General features: G+C 32.1%; 1 protein-coding gene across 1 annotated transcript in view; it reads left to right on the top strand.

Moving 5' to 3' along the window:
* Nucleotides 1-18,722, top strand: part of LOC110112258 (polyadenylate-binding protein 2) — a 37,194-nt gene that overhangs the window by 6,098 nt on the left and 12,374 nt on the right. Inside the window, exons 2-6 of the mRNA XM_020844415.2 lie at nt 7,942-8,060; nt 8,193-8,849; nt 8,926-9,003; nt 9,091-9,180; nt 12,999-13,136. Of these exons, the coding sequence (XP_020700074.1) occupies nt 7,942-8,060; nt 8,193-8,849; nt 8,926-9,003; nt 9,091-9,180; nt 12,999-13,136 (1,082 nt within the window). The remainder of the gene's footprint in view (nt 1-7,941; nt 8,061-8,192; nt 8,850-8,925; nt 9,004-9,090; nt 9,181-12,998; nt 13,137-18,722) is intronic.

Genomic DNA, 18,722 nt, shown 5'->3' with positions numbered 1-18,722 from the left:
GAAAACATAAGCCCTTCACTATCTTTGAAAGTAGTTTGTACTTTGCATAATGATTTTGCTCAGTGTTGCTTGTACTCATGATAACTTTTTGATGCCCATTGTGACTTTTATATCATTTCTTGTGAATGTATAAACACATTTTTATTTTGACTTTTGTTTGCAAATGAGTTGTATTTGGAGTTCTTTATCCATTACAAGTTCTCGCTTGTTCATTTGCATTTGCCCTTTTTCTTTGATGTATTTTCTAGGAGTTGGATTGCTGTTGATGATAGGGTCACAATCACATTTCTTCATGCTCACTCATTTATGCAAATCTTTCTAATTAAACAAATACTTCTATTACAAGTCCTTGCATTCACTTTGAGTTGTGTTTGCTTGCATGAAGTTAATTTTTGGAGTTTGCTCGCCACTAATCTTTTTTTTGTTCACTGATATTTGGCATTTTACTTGTCTAATGTTGTTACTTACAAATCTCTATTTGCATTTTGACATTTATTTGTCCAATGTCAAGTTCACATTTATTTGATTCTTGCTCATTTCAAGTTCCTGCCATTATGAGCTTAGTTCTTTAAAGTTCATTCAAGCTCAACTTCTACGTTCAGGTCTCCTGTAGTCACAAGATTGATTTTAGTTTCACTCAAAGTTCAACTCAAATTAAATGTGCAAGTCCAAATTTCGCAAGTTCAATTAAGCTCAAGTTCTTGTAGTCTTTGTTGAGTTCAAGTCCAAGCAATCCTTTTAGTTTGAGTTCACTTAAGTCTTTTAGTCCAATCAAGTTCAAGTTAAGTTCTATTTGTTTGATGTCAAGTCCCTTATTTTCTTTTTGTCCAAGTCCTCTGCATTTTTAGATGGAATTTCGGTAGCCTCCTGGCGTCTCCCCCATTTAGGAGAAAATTACGGGAGTCTGGGCCTTCTCACCACGCGCAATAAAGGCGTGTATGGTAGCTGTCTGTAGACACCGCGACCGTGTCTTCATTCTCACCATGCTAATAAAAGCGTGTATGGGGTCGACGAGGGTATCTGTTTGAAAACACAGTTGCCTTTCCCCCGCTCAAGGATACTTATCAGTAACCCCAGCTCGCCGTAGGTGTCGCACCGAGTTCTCATCCCACCACGCCAAATAAAGGCGTGTATAGGTGGTTTCCGGTGCGTCGCGAATGACAAAATGAGGTTTTTTGATCACCCGCTTCATTTTTAGCACCGCGATGCACTTCCTCCTACTACACTAACAAAAACGTGTATAGGTAGTTGTTTTGTCGCGCCGCAAGTATCGAAGGTGGGTTCTCGGGGTTTTAGAACTTATATCTTAGCAAAGGGCGACGTCGACGAACTTTGCATGCAGATCGGGGCACACAAGCATTGACATTTTATTTTATTATAATTAATAAAAATTAGTTATATCTAATTATAATTAATATTAATTAATCATCAATTAAAAATAATTAATTATAATTAAAATAATTAATTATTATTAATTATAACTATTAACAATGAATTGAGATAAAAAATAATGAAATATAATTAATTAAAAGGAATCATAATTATTTATAATTACTTAATAATTAATTATGAATGATTATAAATAATTATTAATTAAGATTAAAAATAATTAAATTAATTATAATTAGTAATTAACCATAATTATTCATAATTAATTAATAATAATGAATTATGAATAATCATATATAATTATTAATTAAGATTAAAAATAATTATTTATAATTAATTAACATTAATCATAATTAATACTTATTTATAATTAATAACACTTAATTATGAATAACTGTGATGAATTAATTAAGATTTAAGCAGGAATAGAGCAAAATTTTGCCGGATTTGAGCAGAATCTTCTGTTTCCCCCCTCTGGATCCGGCGGCCTCATGGGATTTGGTTGGAGAAGCACGCGACATGGATAAAGTTACCTTCACACGAGCAAGCTCCCTTTGTTACTTCTGATTAAATGTCGTAACTTCCGCTCCAACAAGTAGAGAACGTCATCGAGGGTGCGAATGGCTTGCGGCAGCAGGGAGATCCAGCAAGGCTAGGGCACGGCCCGGTTGAGAGCTTGGTAGAGGTAGGGGAAAAGTTTCTTCTCTCTCTCTCTCTCTGTGGACCGAAGGTGCGGCTTGCAACAGGAAAGGGGCGGAGAGATGGAATGAAGAAGAGGTTTGGATTCGGGATGGAGTTTCGTTTTTGCGAACTAGACAGGGAAGCTTCAGTTGGGGTTGTCCTTCGATTCTAGCGGATGGAATGGGAAGAGGTATGAGAGTGTCAAAGGATTCGAGTGGTTTCAGCGGGAGAGCAGCTGAACGAAGTAACTTCGCTCTCTATTTAACGATGTGCAGTGCGTTGTCTCGAGCAGTGTACGAGGGATTTGAGCAAAAATCCCAGAACAGCGCCGAATGAACAATGATATAGTGGGATTTGAGCAGGATTTCGAGTAGGTATGATTTTATTTCGATTTCATTTATTTTTAGTTTGCTGTTGAGGTTAACACTTTCAAGAGAATTATGATGTCATGCTAGAGTGGACAATAAATTTGTCAATGAAATAAGTCATGTCCATACTTTTTTTGTCTGGTTACATTATATTTGTCCCTGATTTCGGTTTAAATATGATTACTCTTCGTGTCTAAATTTCCCTCCTATGATTTAAGATGTGATAGCCATCTCTTGTTATTAGATTATTGCTTTTTTATTGCTATCTTTGTAAGTTTCCTTGTTGTCAATTGCCTCCTCTTCTTACCTAAATTTCTTGTTTGGAAGTTTCATTAGGGTAGAATGTTTGAGCATGTTGGTTGCAATAAAATCTTTGGCTTCATCATAGCTTACTTCTAATGACCTTTTATGCAAAAGGATGACACCCACATTATTGCAATTGTTATGTTTTTCAATAAGGCAGAGAAACAAAACTATTAGTCAAGTTGTACAGTCCATTGCCCATCTAGCATGCATAGACATGGATATGACACAACACAAACAAGGGGCACATCTATTATTAAAAAATAAGAAATAGAATTACACATTGAACACACCATTATAATTTTTATGTCTTTAAAATAAAAAAAAATGATGCATATAACTTAAATAAACTAAATAGAATATTAAGAACATTAAAGACATTGCAAGACATTTAATACTAATATTAACTTTCAAAAGATGAAGGTTTCATAACTTATAAATACTCAATTTAGAAATTTATTTGCTCAAATCAGCTTGAAAAGCAACTCAATATCAGTCATTTGTGACTCTACTTGAATTTGGCTCTAATCAATTACAAAATTATGTTTTTCAGTGAGGATAACTATCTGAAACTCAACTAGCTGTCACTCCTATAGTCTTGTATCAATTATTAAAGGCTCTAAGCTTTTGAGTACATTTATATAAAACAAGTTTAAGCCAAGCCCATGGATCAAATCTAAGAAGGGAAATTAAACTTGTTCTAAGAAAACTCATAAGGACAAGTATATCATTGAAGCAAAAGAAAGGAAGAAAACTAAGGATGGTATAAATTCGTCACCTTGTACTATAAACCACTATTGCAAACAAGCTCAGTTCCATGAGAAATGAAAATATGTACTTCATTAAGATGGATAGGAGAAGATAGCACTATCAAACCCAGTTCCATAAAAAATGAAGACCAATTGTGCTAATTTATTATTTTTTTAATCTTTTTTTGAGACAACATTTGGTTGTGCTAGTTAATCAAAAAGCTAAACTCACTATTACTTTATTTTTTGAGATAATAATGACAAATTCTCTGGAAGCTACTAATTGCTTCCAATCTCCTTGTTTCAAAGAACAAGGCATATAAACTTCACAACAATCTATAAAGCAATACTTGTTCAATTGATTGACCTCAATTTGTATTTTAAAGTTCTCAGATTAACATGCAAACCACATGGTGCAAGAAATAAGCAGGCCTTCAAGATGAATACTTAAGGCTAAAGATATAGAAGAAAAGATAAAAAGGTAGAAAAGATACAGCGAATGATAGGGCTGCAAACGAACTGAGACGAGCCGAGTATGTGAGTGTTCATGTTTGGTCATTTAAATTAAGGAGTGTTCATGTTCGGTTCATGTTCAGTTCATGTTTGTTCGTTTAGTGTTTATCGAGCTTGTTCGCGAATATATTTAACGAATTTTTTTAACTATCAAACAAACACATTCATGAACATATCTATGAACAAATACATTTATAATAAAAGCAATTGTCTATGTAACAAAGGTAATTATTATTTATATTTATTAATTCCATAGTCAAATATTAATTATTTTTATCGAGCTTATTCACGAGTTCAAAATCGAACACAAATCGAGCTTATTCACGAGTTCAAAATCGAACACGAATCGAGCTTGTTCACGAACTTCAAATGATGTTGTTCGCGAACATAAATGAGCCGAACACATTAGTGTTCAAGTTTGTTTATTTAAGAATCAAGTATTTAAAATATTGTTCAAGTTTGTTTGTTTAGTTAATTAAATGATCGCAAACGAGCTTTAATCGAACCGAACAACGAGTAGCTCGTCAAACGCAGCCCTATCAAATGATCTGCGGTTTGGGAAAATTAAGAAAAATGAAAATGAGCAATATAGAATGTTTTATTGTTGAAAAAAAAAACGAAAATAAAATAATAAGAAAATTTCTTGGAATCTAAAAAGTGGATGCTCTGTTGTCCAATAAAATGTTGGAAAAGTGAGCAAAAAAGGCAGAGAAGATAAAAACCCTGCGCTCTCATGTTGGCTCATGCAAATGAATTTGGGTTGGATGTGGATGGATGGATGCAGTAGGTTAGATGTGTGCAGCCATTACACGTGGGAGGTTGGGTGTTGGTGGATTTTCTCATGTGGGCTCACATAAAAGGCTCGTGCTAATTGTGAGTTGGATGCAGGCTGTTGAATGTGGGCAACTTGAAGTGAGAGGTCAGCGGACGGGTTTGGAGTTCGCACAATTCTAACCATAGCTATGTGGAAGGGAGAAAGGGGAAAACTGAAAGCTGAAATCAGGGTAGGGGATGTAGAAATGAAATGAATAATGCTATAATGTATTATTGAATAAATATAAGGGTAGCAAAAATGATAGATTTTTTTTAGTTTTTATTAATACATAAAAGCACGCATTTTCATTTTTATTCTCTTTTTATTTAAATGCATGCCAACTGTGTTTAACATGTGTTAGATGAGTATCTGGCGCATGTTTATATCTGATACATGTTAGACATTTTATACTCCTATAACCCAAAATGTATGCGCATCATAGTTGTCCATTAAATATAGGCCATGATATGACTTGAGCATGTATTTTGTTTTTGTTTTTCTTAGGATTGAATGAAGAAACAATCATATTTATGTTGTGGTTTTTCAATTCTTCAAAATGACTCGCATTATGTATGCCTTTTCATTCCGGAGATTGTTTTTTTGTAATTTCTTTATCATCTATTATTTTTTATCAAATTGTTCTATTTTTGGTCCATTCATGACATACCTAGAGCACTATTTAACAATTTGTTGACTTTTTATTTTCTTTTCACCCACAAATCAACGCCTAAATAGAGGCTGTCAATTATATCTTGGACATTTTTTGCATTGTCTAGTTTGGTATCACTATTAGAATTAAGTGCTTGCTACTGCTCAGTTTTCCCATAAAAACACTATCGATCGCACCTTCGGTTCTACTTTTGAATTTTGTCTTGGTATTCCTCATAGGAACCTATTGATCTCACCACACTACCTAAACATGCATAATACTCATTTTTTATTGCATTATTTGGTAATCATATGCACAATCTTTCTGCTGATATAACATCCCGCATTGCAAAGCAAACTGTCAAAAATAAAGCAATTACAAATACTCTTTGGAGCACCCAGGAATTTCATGAATGTTATTATGTTTCTTGTATGTATCCATCCAAAACACTCACCTCCACATACGTTAAAAAATCTTTATGTTTGTTCCTTTGGCCATTTAAAAAACTTATGAAAAGGACTGTAATGGTTCCCTAATTAAATTTACTACTAACTTTAACATTAGTCTAGTTTTCTATGTCGAGGATCTTTTATTTTTTAAGAGCCATTGTCGAGCTTCCAGTATGACCTAACAATGTTTTCATTGTTGGAGTTATTGTTATGCTTTCTTTGCTTGTTATTTTATCCTTCAACTCACCCCCTTCATCAATATTCAAGACCAAATGCTTATCTATGAGATTATGACTGGGCTGTTTGAACATTGACGTTTCTTAATTTGAAACTCTTGAGCTCAGTGAACATTTGCATCATACCTTCCTCTTGGACAAGTGCATCCAACTTCACTTTATAGAGAAGAGGCATTTCTAGCCCATGAGAGATGGTTCATAATATTGTGTTTCTTTCATTTTGCACCATTATGTTTCCTAATTCTAAGGTAGGATGTATTGTGCTTATGTCATTTGGGATACATTAGACATTTCTATAAAATATTTAGGTTAGTTAAATATCTTAGCCATTTTATTTTAAAATTAATAATTCTCTTTTACTAGTCTTTGTTAATAAGATTTCAAGAGATGTTAAAGCTTTGGTTCACTTAAGCTCCTGCCCCTTGTCTCATGCTCCATCCTTTAACTTGGTTTTCACTCACTTCATCTTTTACTCTTTCCTATCACGTTAATCTCATCTCTTTCTCTCTATACCTCTATCCATCTAAAACTATCATCCTCTTCTTGTTCAATTTCTTATCCCCCCCCCCCCTTGTTGATGTAAAGTTTTAGTTTAGCTTTTTTAGAAGATGTTAGTATCATAGGTGTACTTGAATAATGAAATGTTGATTTGGTGGGCACAAGCGGTGTTACCCTCTCTCACTTATACTTAGAGCATTGACAATAATAGATTGATGGGCACTAGCTTCTGTGATGGTTTGCTCTCTTGGAAGAGTACGTGACTGGCGTGCAAGATGGTTGGTGCCTAGCAATACGTGTTGATGTATGAGCATAGTCATGTTGGGGCCCGCATAGGATCAAGGACGTGCAATTGAGCATAGATTCGACATTACTTGAGATAGTAGGTATAACAATATAATCACATAAATAAGGGAAAAATTGATGATGAAATTTCCTCAAAGATTGTGCACGCATACCTTTATATATATATATCTGAAGAAATGGAGCATATTAATGCAATCGAATTTGGATCCATGCAAGATCTATTTGAATAAGGGGACTTGGTCTGGAAAGAGGGAAAGAGATGAGAGTGAGTGGATAGGAGATTGTAGAAGAGGGAGAGTGTTATGGCAAAGCAATGGTAAGGAATAGTGGGGGAGGAGTTTAGGTGATTCAAAGATTCAACATCTTTTTAAAACTTATTAAACTTAACAAGTACAAAAAAACCTTATTTATAGAAAAGGAGAGTAGCCAAGGTGTCTATCTAGCTAGATATTTTCAAGAAATGCTAATGTATAGCAAATGATATAAACATTGATACATAGACAACACGAAATTGGAATGCATTTTGGCACGAAATGAAATAAATTTTATCAACTTTCAAGATGAGTCAGAGCATGTCAGATCAGTGCTTACTGGCCTGATTTGCTGCAGGAAGACTTTTGTTTTATACTCTGAAACGAAGAGTTTCTCTTTGCTTTTATGGAGTTTATGTGAAAGAGTTTCTCTGGTAATTTTGCAGTGAATTTACATTTCTGAAAGTTTTTATCTGCACTCTTGATATTTGCTTGTAAATATGATATAATAAAGTATTAATATAATTGGGCATTATTTCAATTATTATGTAGATTTGATGGGATATAGTAGTATTTTTCATATGAATGTATTTTTTTTAATATCTTCATGATTGTAATTGTCAGTAATTACTTAAGTTACTAATTGCGTTGGTTAATTTATTGCAAGACTTCTCTATTTGTTGCATATTATGTTCAATATTTGCTTTTTTTGATTATATGTTTTGTCATTGGTAGCGGCAAGGGCACTGGAAGTGCTGAACTTCACCCCTCTATGTGGGAAGCCTATTCGAATAATGTATTCAAATCGTGACCCTAGCTTGCGTAAGAGCGGGACTGCTAACATATTTATTAAGGTATTTTATTTCTGCTGTTTTTGTTTTGTGTGTGTGTTTTTTAACATTTTTCTAGTAGGAGGTGATCAATCCATCTTTATGTACTCATGCTCCATTATGTTCTCATCTCCCTTTTTTGTGATATTTCTGCAGAATTTGGATAAAACAATTGATAACAAAGCACTTCTGGACACCTTTTCTGCATTTGGTAACATTCTTTCGTGCAAAGTAGAAACTGATGAGTCTGGTCGGTCAAAAGGCTTCGGCTTTGTACAGTTTGATCAAGAGGAAGCAGCACTAAATGCTATTGAAAAGTTAAATGGCATGTGTCTCAATGACAAACCAATTTATGTTGGACATTTCCAACGTAAGCTGGAAAGGGAGAATACATCAAATATTGCAACATTTAACAATGTATTTGTAAAAAATTTATCTGAATCTACAACAGAAGATCATCTGACAAAATTTTTTGGTGAATTTGGAAAAATTACTAGTACTGTTGTAATGAGAGCAGGGGATGGAAAGTCAAAATGCTTTGGCTTTGTGAATTTTGAGAATTCAGATGATGCTGCGCGAGCTGTAAATGAACTGAATGGAAAGAAATTTGATGGAAAGGAGTGGTATGTTGGGAAAGCGCAGAAGAAACATGAAAGAGAGATAGAATTGAAGGGAAGAAATGATCCGAATAATAAAGAGATTGTTAAAGAGTACCAGGGCCTTAATTTGTTCCTGAAGAACTTGGATGATAGTATTGGGGATGAGAAATTAATGGAATTGTTTTCTGAATTTGGCACTATCACATCTTGCAAGGTGGTATATTTTTGCCAAAATTATTTTCTTATCTTTTATTCTTATCTTCTATGTATAACTTCTAACAACCATTCAGGTTATGCGCGATCCAAATGGAACAAGTAAAGGATCAGCTTTTGTTGCTTTTTCAGCTGCAGAAGAAGCTTCTCGAGCGGTAAGTATTAGTTTCTATTATGTTTAGGTCTATTGAATGTCTCACATGTGCTTTCCTTATTGTTCTTCTGTTTGTATTGATTTGTAGCTTTTGGAAATGAATGGCAAGCTGATCGGTAGCAAACCTCTTTATGTTGCACTTGCTCAGAAAAAGGAAGAGAGGAGAGCACAATTACAGGTAATTTTAACACACATGCATTTATATATTATTATTATTATTAAGCCAAAACAATTGAGAAATTTCCCTCTAGAAGTTCAAAGCAATAAGACAACTCCATTTTAAAATGTGGCTCTCTCAAATTTTAACATTCTTATTTTTTAAAGTCAAAATAGGAATTATCACAATGTCACATTCATCCAACCAATTTAATACTAACTTTATTTATATATCATATTGTGGCCTACTATCACATTATGATACTAATTAATATAGATAATTAAATTGAAAAGAACTTATATTTCTTTATTATTATAAGTTCTTAACAAATTGAATAATTAATTTCAAATCTTTAAGACAAGAAAAATAATATATACTAGCTTTATATTCTAAGGTGAAAGCTTGATTTCAAAAAAGTTTTCATAAATTTTTACCAGTTTAATATATTTAATATAATATACATAATATTTCTATATTTATTTATTTCTTTTTTTACAGTAGATGTAAAGTCATTAAAAATTTATTTTCTCTTAATTCATAAAAAAATTAGTTTAATCTTTAGGAAATAATGTTTTACTTGTTTATCTAATTTTAAATATTGTAATTTTAAAATGAATTATTAAATATTTCAATTATGTTAAAGATTTTAACAATTATTATTTAAATATGATTTCAACCATTTAATTTTTTAGTTAATTTATCACATAATAATTTATTACTTAATCATTCTAAAATATTCTTAAGATTGAAGATTCCTTTAAAATTGGATTGTGCTAGCATATAATCACATTTGACTTGACTTTAGGTTGAATTAAAGTATTTTGAGCTAACTTTAAGGCCAAGGTCGAATTGACCTAAGATTTAACTTTGAATAATACTCAAGGACAGAAGACCAATAGAGGGAGAATTGGGTGTGCAATAGGGAACTTAGATCTTTTTTGGAAGTCTAAAAATTCAAACCCTCACAATAACTCTTATGGAAGCTAACTAGTATAACTATATAATCATTAAGCTGAACACACAACTAAGCATACAAATGTAGGATATATGACACAACGTCAATGAACTTTATAAAATGACTAGCTTGAATAGGAATAATTATTCATTAATATTAGTAAACACACCCTTGTAATGAATACACAAATTCTACAAGTGGCATCATATAGTTCAAACTAACTAAATGATTGATCTGTGTCAGTTAGTTATGCTATTAAGAGTAATTAAATAATTACCTCAACTACAAAAGCTTCAATATCATTTCCACATACACCAAAGCTATACAATTTTAAAAATATATTTTATAAGATACAATGATGGTGATTACAAATGTATTTATGCAATGTGAGAACAATTTCAAATTGAGCACATGTAAATAAATGTTCTCTACACTTGCGTAATTACACCTCATATGTACATGTAATGTGTAGTTTAAATGATTAAGCTATGTGAGTGAGTTATGATTAAATAAATTTTAAATAAGTAAACTTCAAAAGTTTCAATATAAATTCCACAAACACCAAAGCTACACTAGGTCACCAATATCCAAATAAATGATATAATACTGTTGATCACAAATTTACTTATGTAATGTAAATAAATATTCTCTATACAAGTGTACATTATTAAGTAATTCAACACTCACAATAATGTCTTGCAAGACAATGTAGATAAGAAAATAAAAGTGCAAGAATAGTTTGACATTAATATTTTTTATTTGGTTCAACACCTAACTGATCTACATCCACATCTACGCTCCCTTGATCTGACAAGCGCATCCACCAAGTTCCACTTGTCCCAGCTACAAAGGTTTATGACTGAAAAAACTAAGCCAAATTCTTTCTTGAACTTTGTAGGTGATCGGATAGTTATCATCCACTTATACAGCACAATCTTATTATTAATAAATTGTTATACAATGTAAAATAAACTTTACATAAACCTAGAGATTGAGAGAGTAAGGATGCTATTAACTAGGAACTACTCATGGATTGTATGATGTATATGAACACTTTTTCTTTTCTTGAAGAAGCTCTTAAAAAGATTTAGCATGGAAGCATTTTGTTGCACCAATCCATTAGACTTTTCTTTTTCACACGAGGTGGTATTTATAGAGTAGATGTCCTTTTAAAATAACATTTAAAAACTCTTTAAAATATTACTAAAATATATTCGAAAGGTTCCCTCAATCGAGTAGTAGAAAGCCTTACATGGAAATACCATTGGCTAGTGAAACTAGTCATTACCATTGCAGCCTGAATGCACCAAGATCCCAACATGTTCATGCTGGAGCATCTTCGATATTCACTAGATCTGCATGATCGAGGACAACAAGGCAGTGGCAAGGATTGTAATTATGATGATAACTTGATTGAAACAAATTATATAAATATATTTGCAAACATATGATTTTATATATTAAAATGATTTTAAACAGCTTAATGGAATAAAAATGCTGACTTAATTACCTATTTAATTCATAAATAGCACTTAAATTAATTAAGCACACTTAATATATTATGTGAAACATTTTAAATCAATTTAATTTTATAATAGATAATGCGTTTAAATACGAATTTTAATGATATGCAAATTAAGCTTAATTTTTAATTAGGCGTTTAATGATATAGTTTGCCAAATTAAGCATCCAGCCATATTTAATGTATATAATATAAAATTTAGGATCAATTAAAGTTGCTACTGTACAAAATTGATCAATCATTTGATAAGTAAATTGTGACATGATAACTAAATAAGATAATTTTTAAATTAAGTATTGCGTTTAAGAAAATTGGGTATAATGAAATAAATAGAAAATCAACTCAATTAAATACTCAAAAGTTATGAAATTATTTTTCTATCATCGACAATAAGTTTTAAAAGATCTTAATTGTGTGATTCATCTTTTATACTTTTGTTAAATCAAACTCAATCAATGGACAATAAATTCTAAATTACAACTCAAACTTTGAAGTGATCTCCATTTTAATATTCATATCTTTTATACTTTAGTACCTCATTCAAGTGGCCTATCCTCTAAGTAAGACTAGTGAACCCACGTCATTTCTTTTGTTGCTAAGAAATGAAACATTAGCAAACAATTATATAACATAATGTTTATTATCATGAAATCAACGATGAGATACACACACTGCCCACCATGGCCTAGTGTTTGGAGAAATTATTCTGTGTGGATGCCAGACACAGCTCTACGTTCGGAAGCCGCGATACCGAACCGCGGTACAATAAAATGGTGATGTGGCGCATTCTGATTGGTCTCTGGATGGCGTTCGGTGTCCGCACAGAAAAATTTTTCTAGTGTTTGGGGGCTCCAACTACTAGGTTAGGGTTTGAGGTGTAGCATATACCGGTGTGTATGTTGAATTCACTTAAAGCATAAGAAAAAGATATGCATATTGCATTCACTTAAAAGCATAAGAAAATGATAGTCACGTGGGCTCATGGAATAAACAATTAATAGGCCTATAGGAAAATATTCTAAAAATTAATGAAAAAACATTATGATTTATTTATGTTATTCTATAATTTGTTCAATTTTATTTTTAATGTCCCCATGTATTGGATGTGGTTACTTCCTAGTCTAAAATGGATGTTGTGTTTGCATAACAGCCAAGCACAACAGCAATGGCTATGAGGTGTGAGTGTCATTCTGTTTTAAGTTCAATTAATTTTCCTCCCTGATTATAAATTCAGAATCTTTTAATGAGATATCATTTAATCACCATAGTTAATTGTTACATAGTTCCTTTTTGCAGGACCTGCGGATATTTTCTTACATTGTATTTAAGCTTTCTCTAACTGATTGTATACTCTTACTTTAGGCACAATTTAACTCAATGCGTCCAGTATCAGTGGCTACATCTGTTGCTCCAAGGATGCCAATGTATTCTCCTGGTGCTCCTGGAATACCACAACAGGTTTTTTATGGTCAAGGTCCTCCTGCACTTATTCCTCCACAGGTAACATTTGGATTTGTCCTTTTCCTGTTAAAGATGAATATGGCTAACTTGTTCTTTTTGGTCAGTTGGTTTGTTATTAGTTTAATTAGTGATATAGCTGCAGATTTCTTATTGTTTCTTTATTATGTTCTATTATCATTCCTCCTTAATTCATTCTAATTTTCTTAAATCAAGTGACCATTTCACTTTTTATTTAAACATTCTAGATGGTTTTCCCTTTTTGATTTGTAATTTTAGCTGCATATGATTTTTTAACTAATATCTGGAATTATTAATTGGATGGCTGTTATAACAATTTAACTCATAAAACTTTTCAGCGATTTTGTAGTGTTTTTGTCACAAAATTTTAAAATTTATTTTGGTGTTTAGTTAGTCAAATCCTTGTCTTCTGATCAGACATACATGTTATCTTGGTTTTCTTTTTTTAATGTACCTGCATGATTCCCTTGCAGTAATGATCGCTTTTAAGTTCTATTCAATATGCTTGTGGCTTCCGTTATTCTTGCGTGACTTCGTTATTTCATTAAACATGTCTATTGTCATTACTACTGTCATTTTATCGGTCAATGTTGCTTTGATCTAGATGTTGCTTTCTTTAGCTATCAGGATGATATCATCTCTCTCTCTCTTCGTGCTATAATAAAATGCATTCATACAATTGAAATGTGATCTGAATATGCAAGGCATGGAATGCTACTAGCGCCCATGAGTTGACAACATTTGGTTTTTTCTTTAGTGTAGGTCATTGATTCAAAGTTTTCCTGAACAAGATGTTTAATATTACTACAAACAGATTGAAATTTTGTCAATCAAAGTTTCTGGACATTCATTCTTAATTTTTCACCAAAACTTTAAAATCGATGAGAGTTCTAGAATTAACTGATTATATGATTGTAATGAAGAATAGATCTGAGCTGTTTTTTGATTTGCTAAACAAATTTTTGTTGAAATAGACTTAACTAATCCTAAGAATTATTAATTACTAAAATGCCTTTATATTTTCCATCATGCTTGGCTTGATATTATAGATGTAATACTTGATTCCTTATTGGTTTCTTTGCTTGATTCATGATAATTATCTTAAAAATTCTGTAAAAATTATCATTTTTAGTATTTGGATTTATTTGTATAATCAAAATATAATCATGTTGCACATAATGAATTTTGAATGTTTTATGCAGATGAGTGGAAAAACAACTTTTTAATATATAGAATTAATATTTTTTATGCAATTTTGTATTTAAATGTTTTCCTCATGTTCTTACAACTTTAGAGGACATTAAGAAAACCAAAGGTTAATAAAAAGCTTTTGTGAATTTTATTAGTTTAAATATTGAAATTAAATGGTTATAAATCTTTGGAATCTTATAAAATATTTCATAAATTAAAGGTATATGCACTTGATGCACGACCTTTATTACTAGCGTGTTTAAATATCACTAATTTTCCGAGATTGAACATCTCTGTATATACTAATAAACTGATGTTGTTATGAAATTTCTTCTTGATATTGTTACTGTTTAATTTTATGATAATGCATGCCATCCTATTTTTTCCCTATTTTACTTTGTGAATTTCTCCAAATAATTTCTTTTATTATTTACTATTTGGGTCAAGGAACTTTGTCTGGCAATTTAGATTGTATTTTTATTTCTAGGTTTATGCAAACTTGTTATTCTACACTTATAGTTAGTGAATTTATATGAATTTTCTTTTTCCTATTTCCCTTGGAATTTGATTCATTTTAAATGTATTAGCATGTGAGCAAAATTAATGTTTTTGTTGTCTACTTATGGTATTCATGGCAACAAAATAAAAATTTAGGTGTTTTGGTAAGCAGCTAGCCAGCACTAAGATAATTAGTGGATTGATTGAAGTTTGGAAAATAGTTAATACAAGCTACAAAAGAGGGGGGATTTACAGTCATAATGCTTAAAATATTAATATTTATTTATTTAGTATATGAACTTCACTATTTACATACATAAAAAATAGCACTCATTTAAAATCCCTAGACCTCATCATCGCACCCATCGGCCCTATTGCCTTAGTTGCTCTCAGTCACGTCCTTGGTTGCCCTAACACTCCCTTTGTTGTCTCCATTCCATCTTCCTCTTCTTGAAGCCCCTGACAATAAAGAAGTGAGAATGTCATAAGAGAGCTCCTAGGCAAGGGTATCGGGTCTAGCTGGGCCAGTGACAACAAGATCTGGCTAAGCTCAAGGAAAAAGGTAATGACAGGTTGACTGATGGTGACATTCAACAAAGGTTGTAGGCAAGGGCATTGACAGGTCCAAGTGGCATACATGAAGGAGAAAATCGCATTGATTGGTGATTTAGTTTTTTGGGAGAAGGCTTCGATGAGTACAATGATGGTGAGATTCATAGTCATAATTTATATGTTTGTTAATTAGTTAAATTGACGAATTATTAGAATATTAAATTAGATTATTAATTTGTTTTAGTAGTGATTTTTTTGACTAATTAATATATGATATAGTGCTCTAGTTGATAATAAATTAATGTATTTAAGGCTAAAATATGTTTATTTAGGTAATAATTGATATTTATAGGATGTTGATGCACTTTTCACAAGAAACAACGGATGAAACACCAAAAATTGGGAAGAAGAATGCCCCAAAATAATTTTTGCTGAAAGAACTATAAAGAGAAATGCAAGATGCAATTGGAGAGTAAGATCTGAGCCTCTCCTAAATCCCTAGCCGCCGACTAGAGCCCAAATAAACTATGAATAAATTAAATTATGTAAACTCCAAAACATTCTCATGAAATCACCCTATTGTTAGCCTTAAATAAGCTCCCATAATTTCTTCTCAAATCAGCCCCCTTTCCCTAAATAATTCTCTCAAATTTGAATTTAAATTATATTTATTTCATTAATTAATTCGTTCACAATTATAATTAAAACTTTTTTAACCATCATTCTTTAATTCCTTCTCCTTTTCCTAAATAATACCCTCTTAGATTTTAAATTCAAATTAGATCTCTTGCTTAAATAATTCCCTCTCAATCATAGTTTAAACATTATTAAAAAATTTCCCTTTGATTAAGAACCTTCCTAAAAAGCTTCATCTTGATTAGAAACTTTCGGATTTCCTCCCAATCAAATTGGTCATCCATCAATACTCTTCTCCCAAAGTGTCACAATGTCCTCAAGGTGGAACGAAGGAAATTGTTGCTGAAGCACTTTGACTAATAGTTCTGGATTGAAAAATGGACTGACACTGGGTCGAATGATCTCCTTCCTCTAGCATCTCTCTCATCAATCTCTCGATTTCATCATTCTGGATTTGGGGATAACAGTACGGACGAACACTGATAGGTAAGACTACTTCCTTTAAGACGATATCATGCTCGTGTTTCCGCGGAGAAGGCAACCTCTGCTGTAGGAGTGGCTGAACCATGTATGATGCTTCTATCTTCTCCCCATCTTCTTTGCCTTCCAAACTCTTATGCTCTACCAAAAATTTAATTCCAGTATCTCCAAAATCACCTATGTGTCAACCCGTTATGTTGAGCTGGCAGGAACCAGATTCTCTATAGGTGAGGTCATTGAATTCTTGTTCACTTGTGATTGAGAAACTACAGGATTTGGAATCTTGTCCGATATAAGCAGGATTTATTAAACAAAATTTTGCATCAGATTTAGCTTCTCTAGCAAATTTGTTCATGCTTTGTTAACAGTTCTACTTGGCAAGAATTGATTGCCGTTGATATTGATAAGTTCCTTTGACGTGAAGATCTAACTGCTTCTTTATCATTCCTTCTAGGTTGGAAAACTTTTACTCTATTGATGACATTTTGTCCTCAAATACCGATTTGAGTTGGCCAACATTTCCTTTAAAACACTCTTCCAAGGCATCAACTTTCTTTGTCGCCATAGGTCTCAAATAAGTGTATGATACCAATTTGATAGGAAGTGGATGCACTTTTCACCAAAATCAGCGGATGAAACACAAAAGATTGGGAAGAAGAAAGCCCCAAAATAATTTTTACTAAAAGAACTATAAAGAGAAATGCTTTCAAATTGGAGAGGAAGATCCGACTCTCCCAAATTCCTGGCAGCCGGCTAGAGCTCAAATAATCTAACAACAACAACAACAACAACATCATCAAGCCTTTGTCCCACTATATGATGTCAGCTACATAAATCCTTTTTCTCCATTGTGTCATGCTAAAATCAAATTCTTGTTTAAATCTAATAAAGATAGATAATTTTAAATATTTTTTAACCAGTCTTTTTAGGTCTACCTTTTCCTTTCTTAACATAAGTCAAATCTAATACCTCTAATTTTCTAACTGGGTCATCGGAAGGCCACCGTTTTTTGTGATTAAACCATCTAAGGTGACTCTTTTTAATCTTATCTTCCACTGGAGCTACTCCAACCTTTTCACGTATATGCTCATTTCGTATCCTATCTCTAAGAGTAAAGCTACTCATCCACCTGAGCATCCTCATCTCTGCAACATTTAACTTAGTATTATGCTTATCTTTTAATGGCCAATATTTGGCATCATAAAGTATTGCAGGTCTGACCACCATCTTATAGAATTTTCCCTTAAGTTTGAGGGGGACTTTTCTATCAAACAACAAGCCTGATGCATTCCTCCATTTCAACCATCCAACTTGAATTCTGCTAATAAAATCCCCATCTATTTCACCATCACTCTGACCAATTGATCTAAGATATCTAAAACATACTCTTATTAATGACTTCATCGCCCAAAGTCACAATCACATTACTAGGTCTATTACTACTAAAATTACACTCCATATATTCAGTTTTATATTTACTCAGGAGAAAGCCTTTAAACTCTAAGGTTGACCTCCATAATTTAAGTTTACCTTTAACTACCTCTCTAGTTTTATGAACAAGAAAAATATCATCAGCAAAAAGCATACACAATGTACATCCTCTTGCAAATGACTAGTGAGAACATCAATACTAAAGAAAAAAAGATATGTACTTAAGGCTGATCCTTGATGTAATCCAACCGAAATAGGAAACTACTTGGTCAAACCACCTTGTGTTTGAACACAGGTAATAAATCATGCATACATATCTTTAATGATTTGAATGTAAGCATTAACAACTCTTTTCTTTTCAAAAACTCTCCATAACACATCTCTTGGAACTTTATCATATGCTTTCTCTAAATCAATAAATATTATATGTAGATCCTTCTTATTCTCTCTATATTTATCCTTCAAACCTCTCAATAAATATATGACTTTTATAGTAGACATACCTGACATGAATTCAAATTGATTTTGAGAACCATTAGTATTACACCGCAACCTACACTCCATATCTCGCTCCCATAATTTTAAAGTATGACAAATTAACTTCTCATCTCTATAATTGGCATAATCTTGTACATCTTTTTTATTCTTAAAAATAGGAATTAATACACTCATTCTCCACTTATTTGACATATTTTTAGTCTTCAAAATAGTATTAAAAAGTTTAGTATGACAATAAATTCCTTCATCTCTTAAGCATTTTAACACATCTATTGGAATATCATCAGGTCTAACAGTTTTTTCACACTTCATTTTCTTTAA

Source organism: Dendrobium catenatum, unplaced genomic scaffold (genome assembly GCF_001605985.2).
Source record: "Dendrobium catenatum unplaced genomic scaffold, ASM160598v2 fragScaff_scaffold_193, whole genome shotgun sequence".
Lineage (NCBI taxonomy): Eukaryota > Viridiplantae > Streptophyta > Magnoliopsida > Asparagales > Orchidaceae > Dendrobium > Dendrobium catenatum.
The sequence above is the reverse complement of the archived record's forward strand: the minus strand, read 5'-3'. Positions and strand labels throughout refer to the sequence as shown.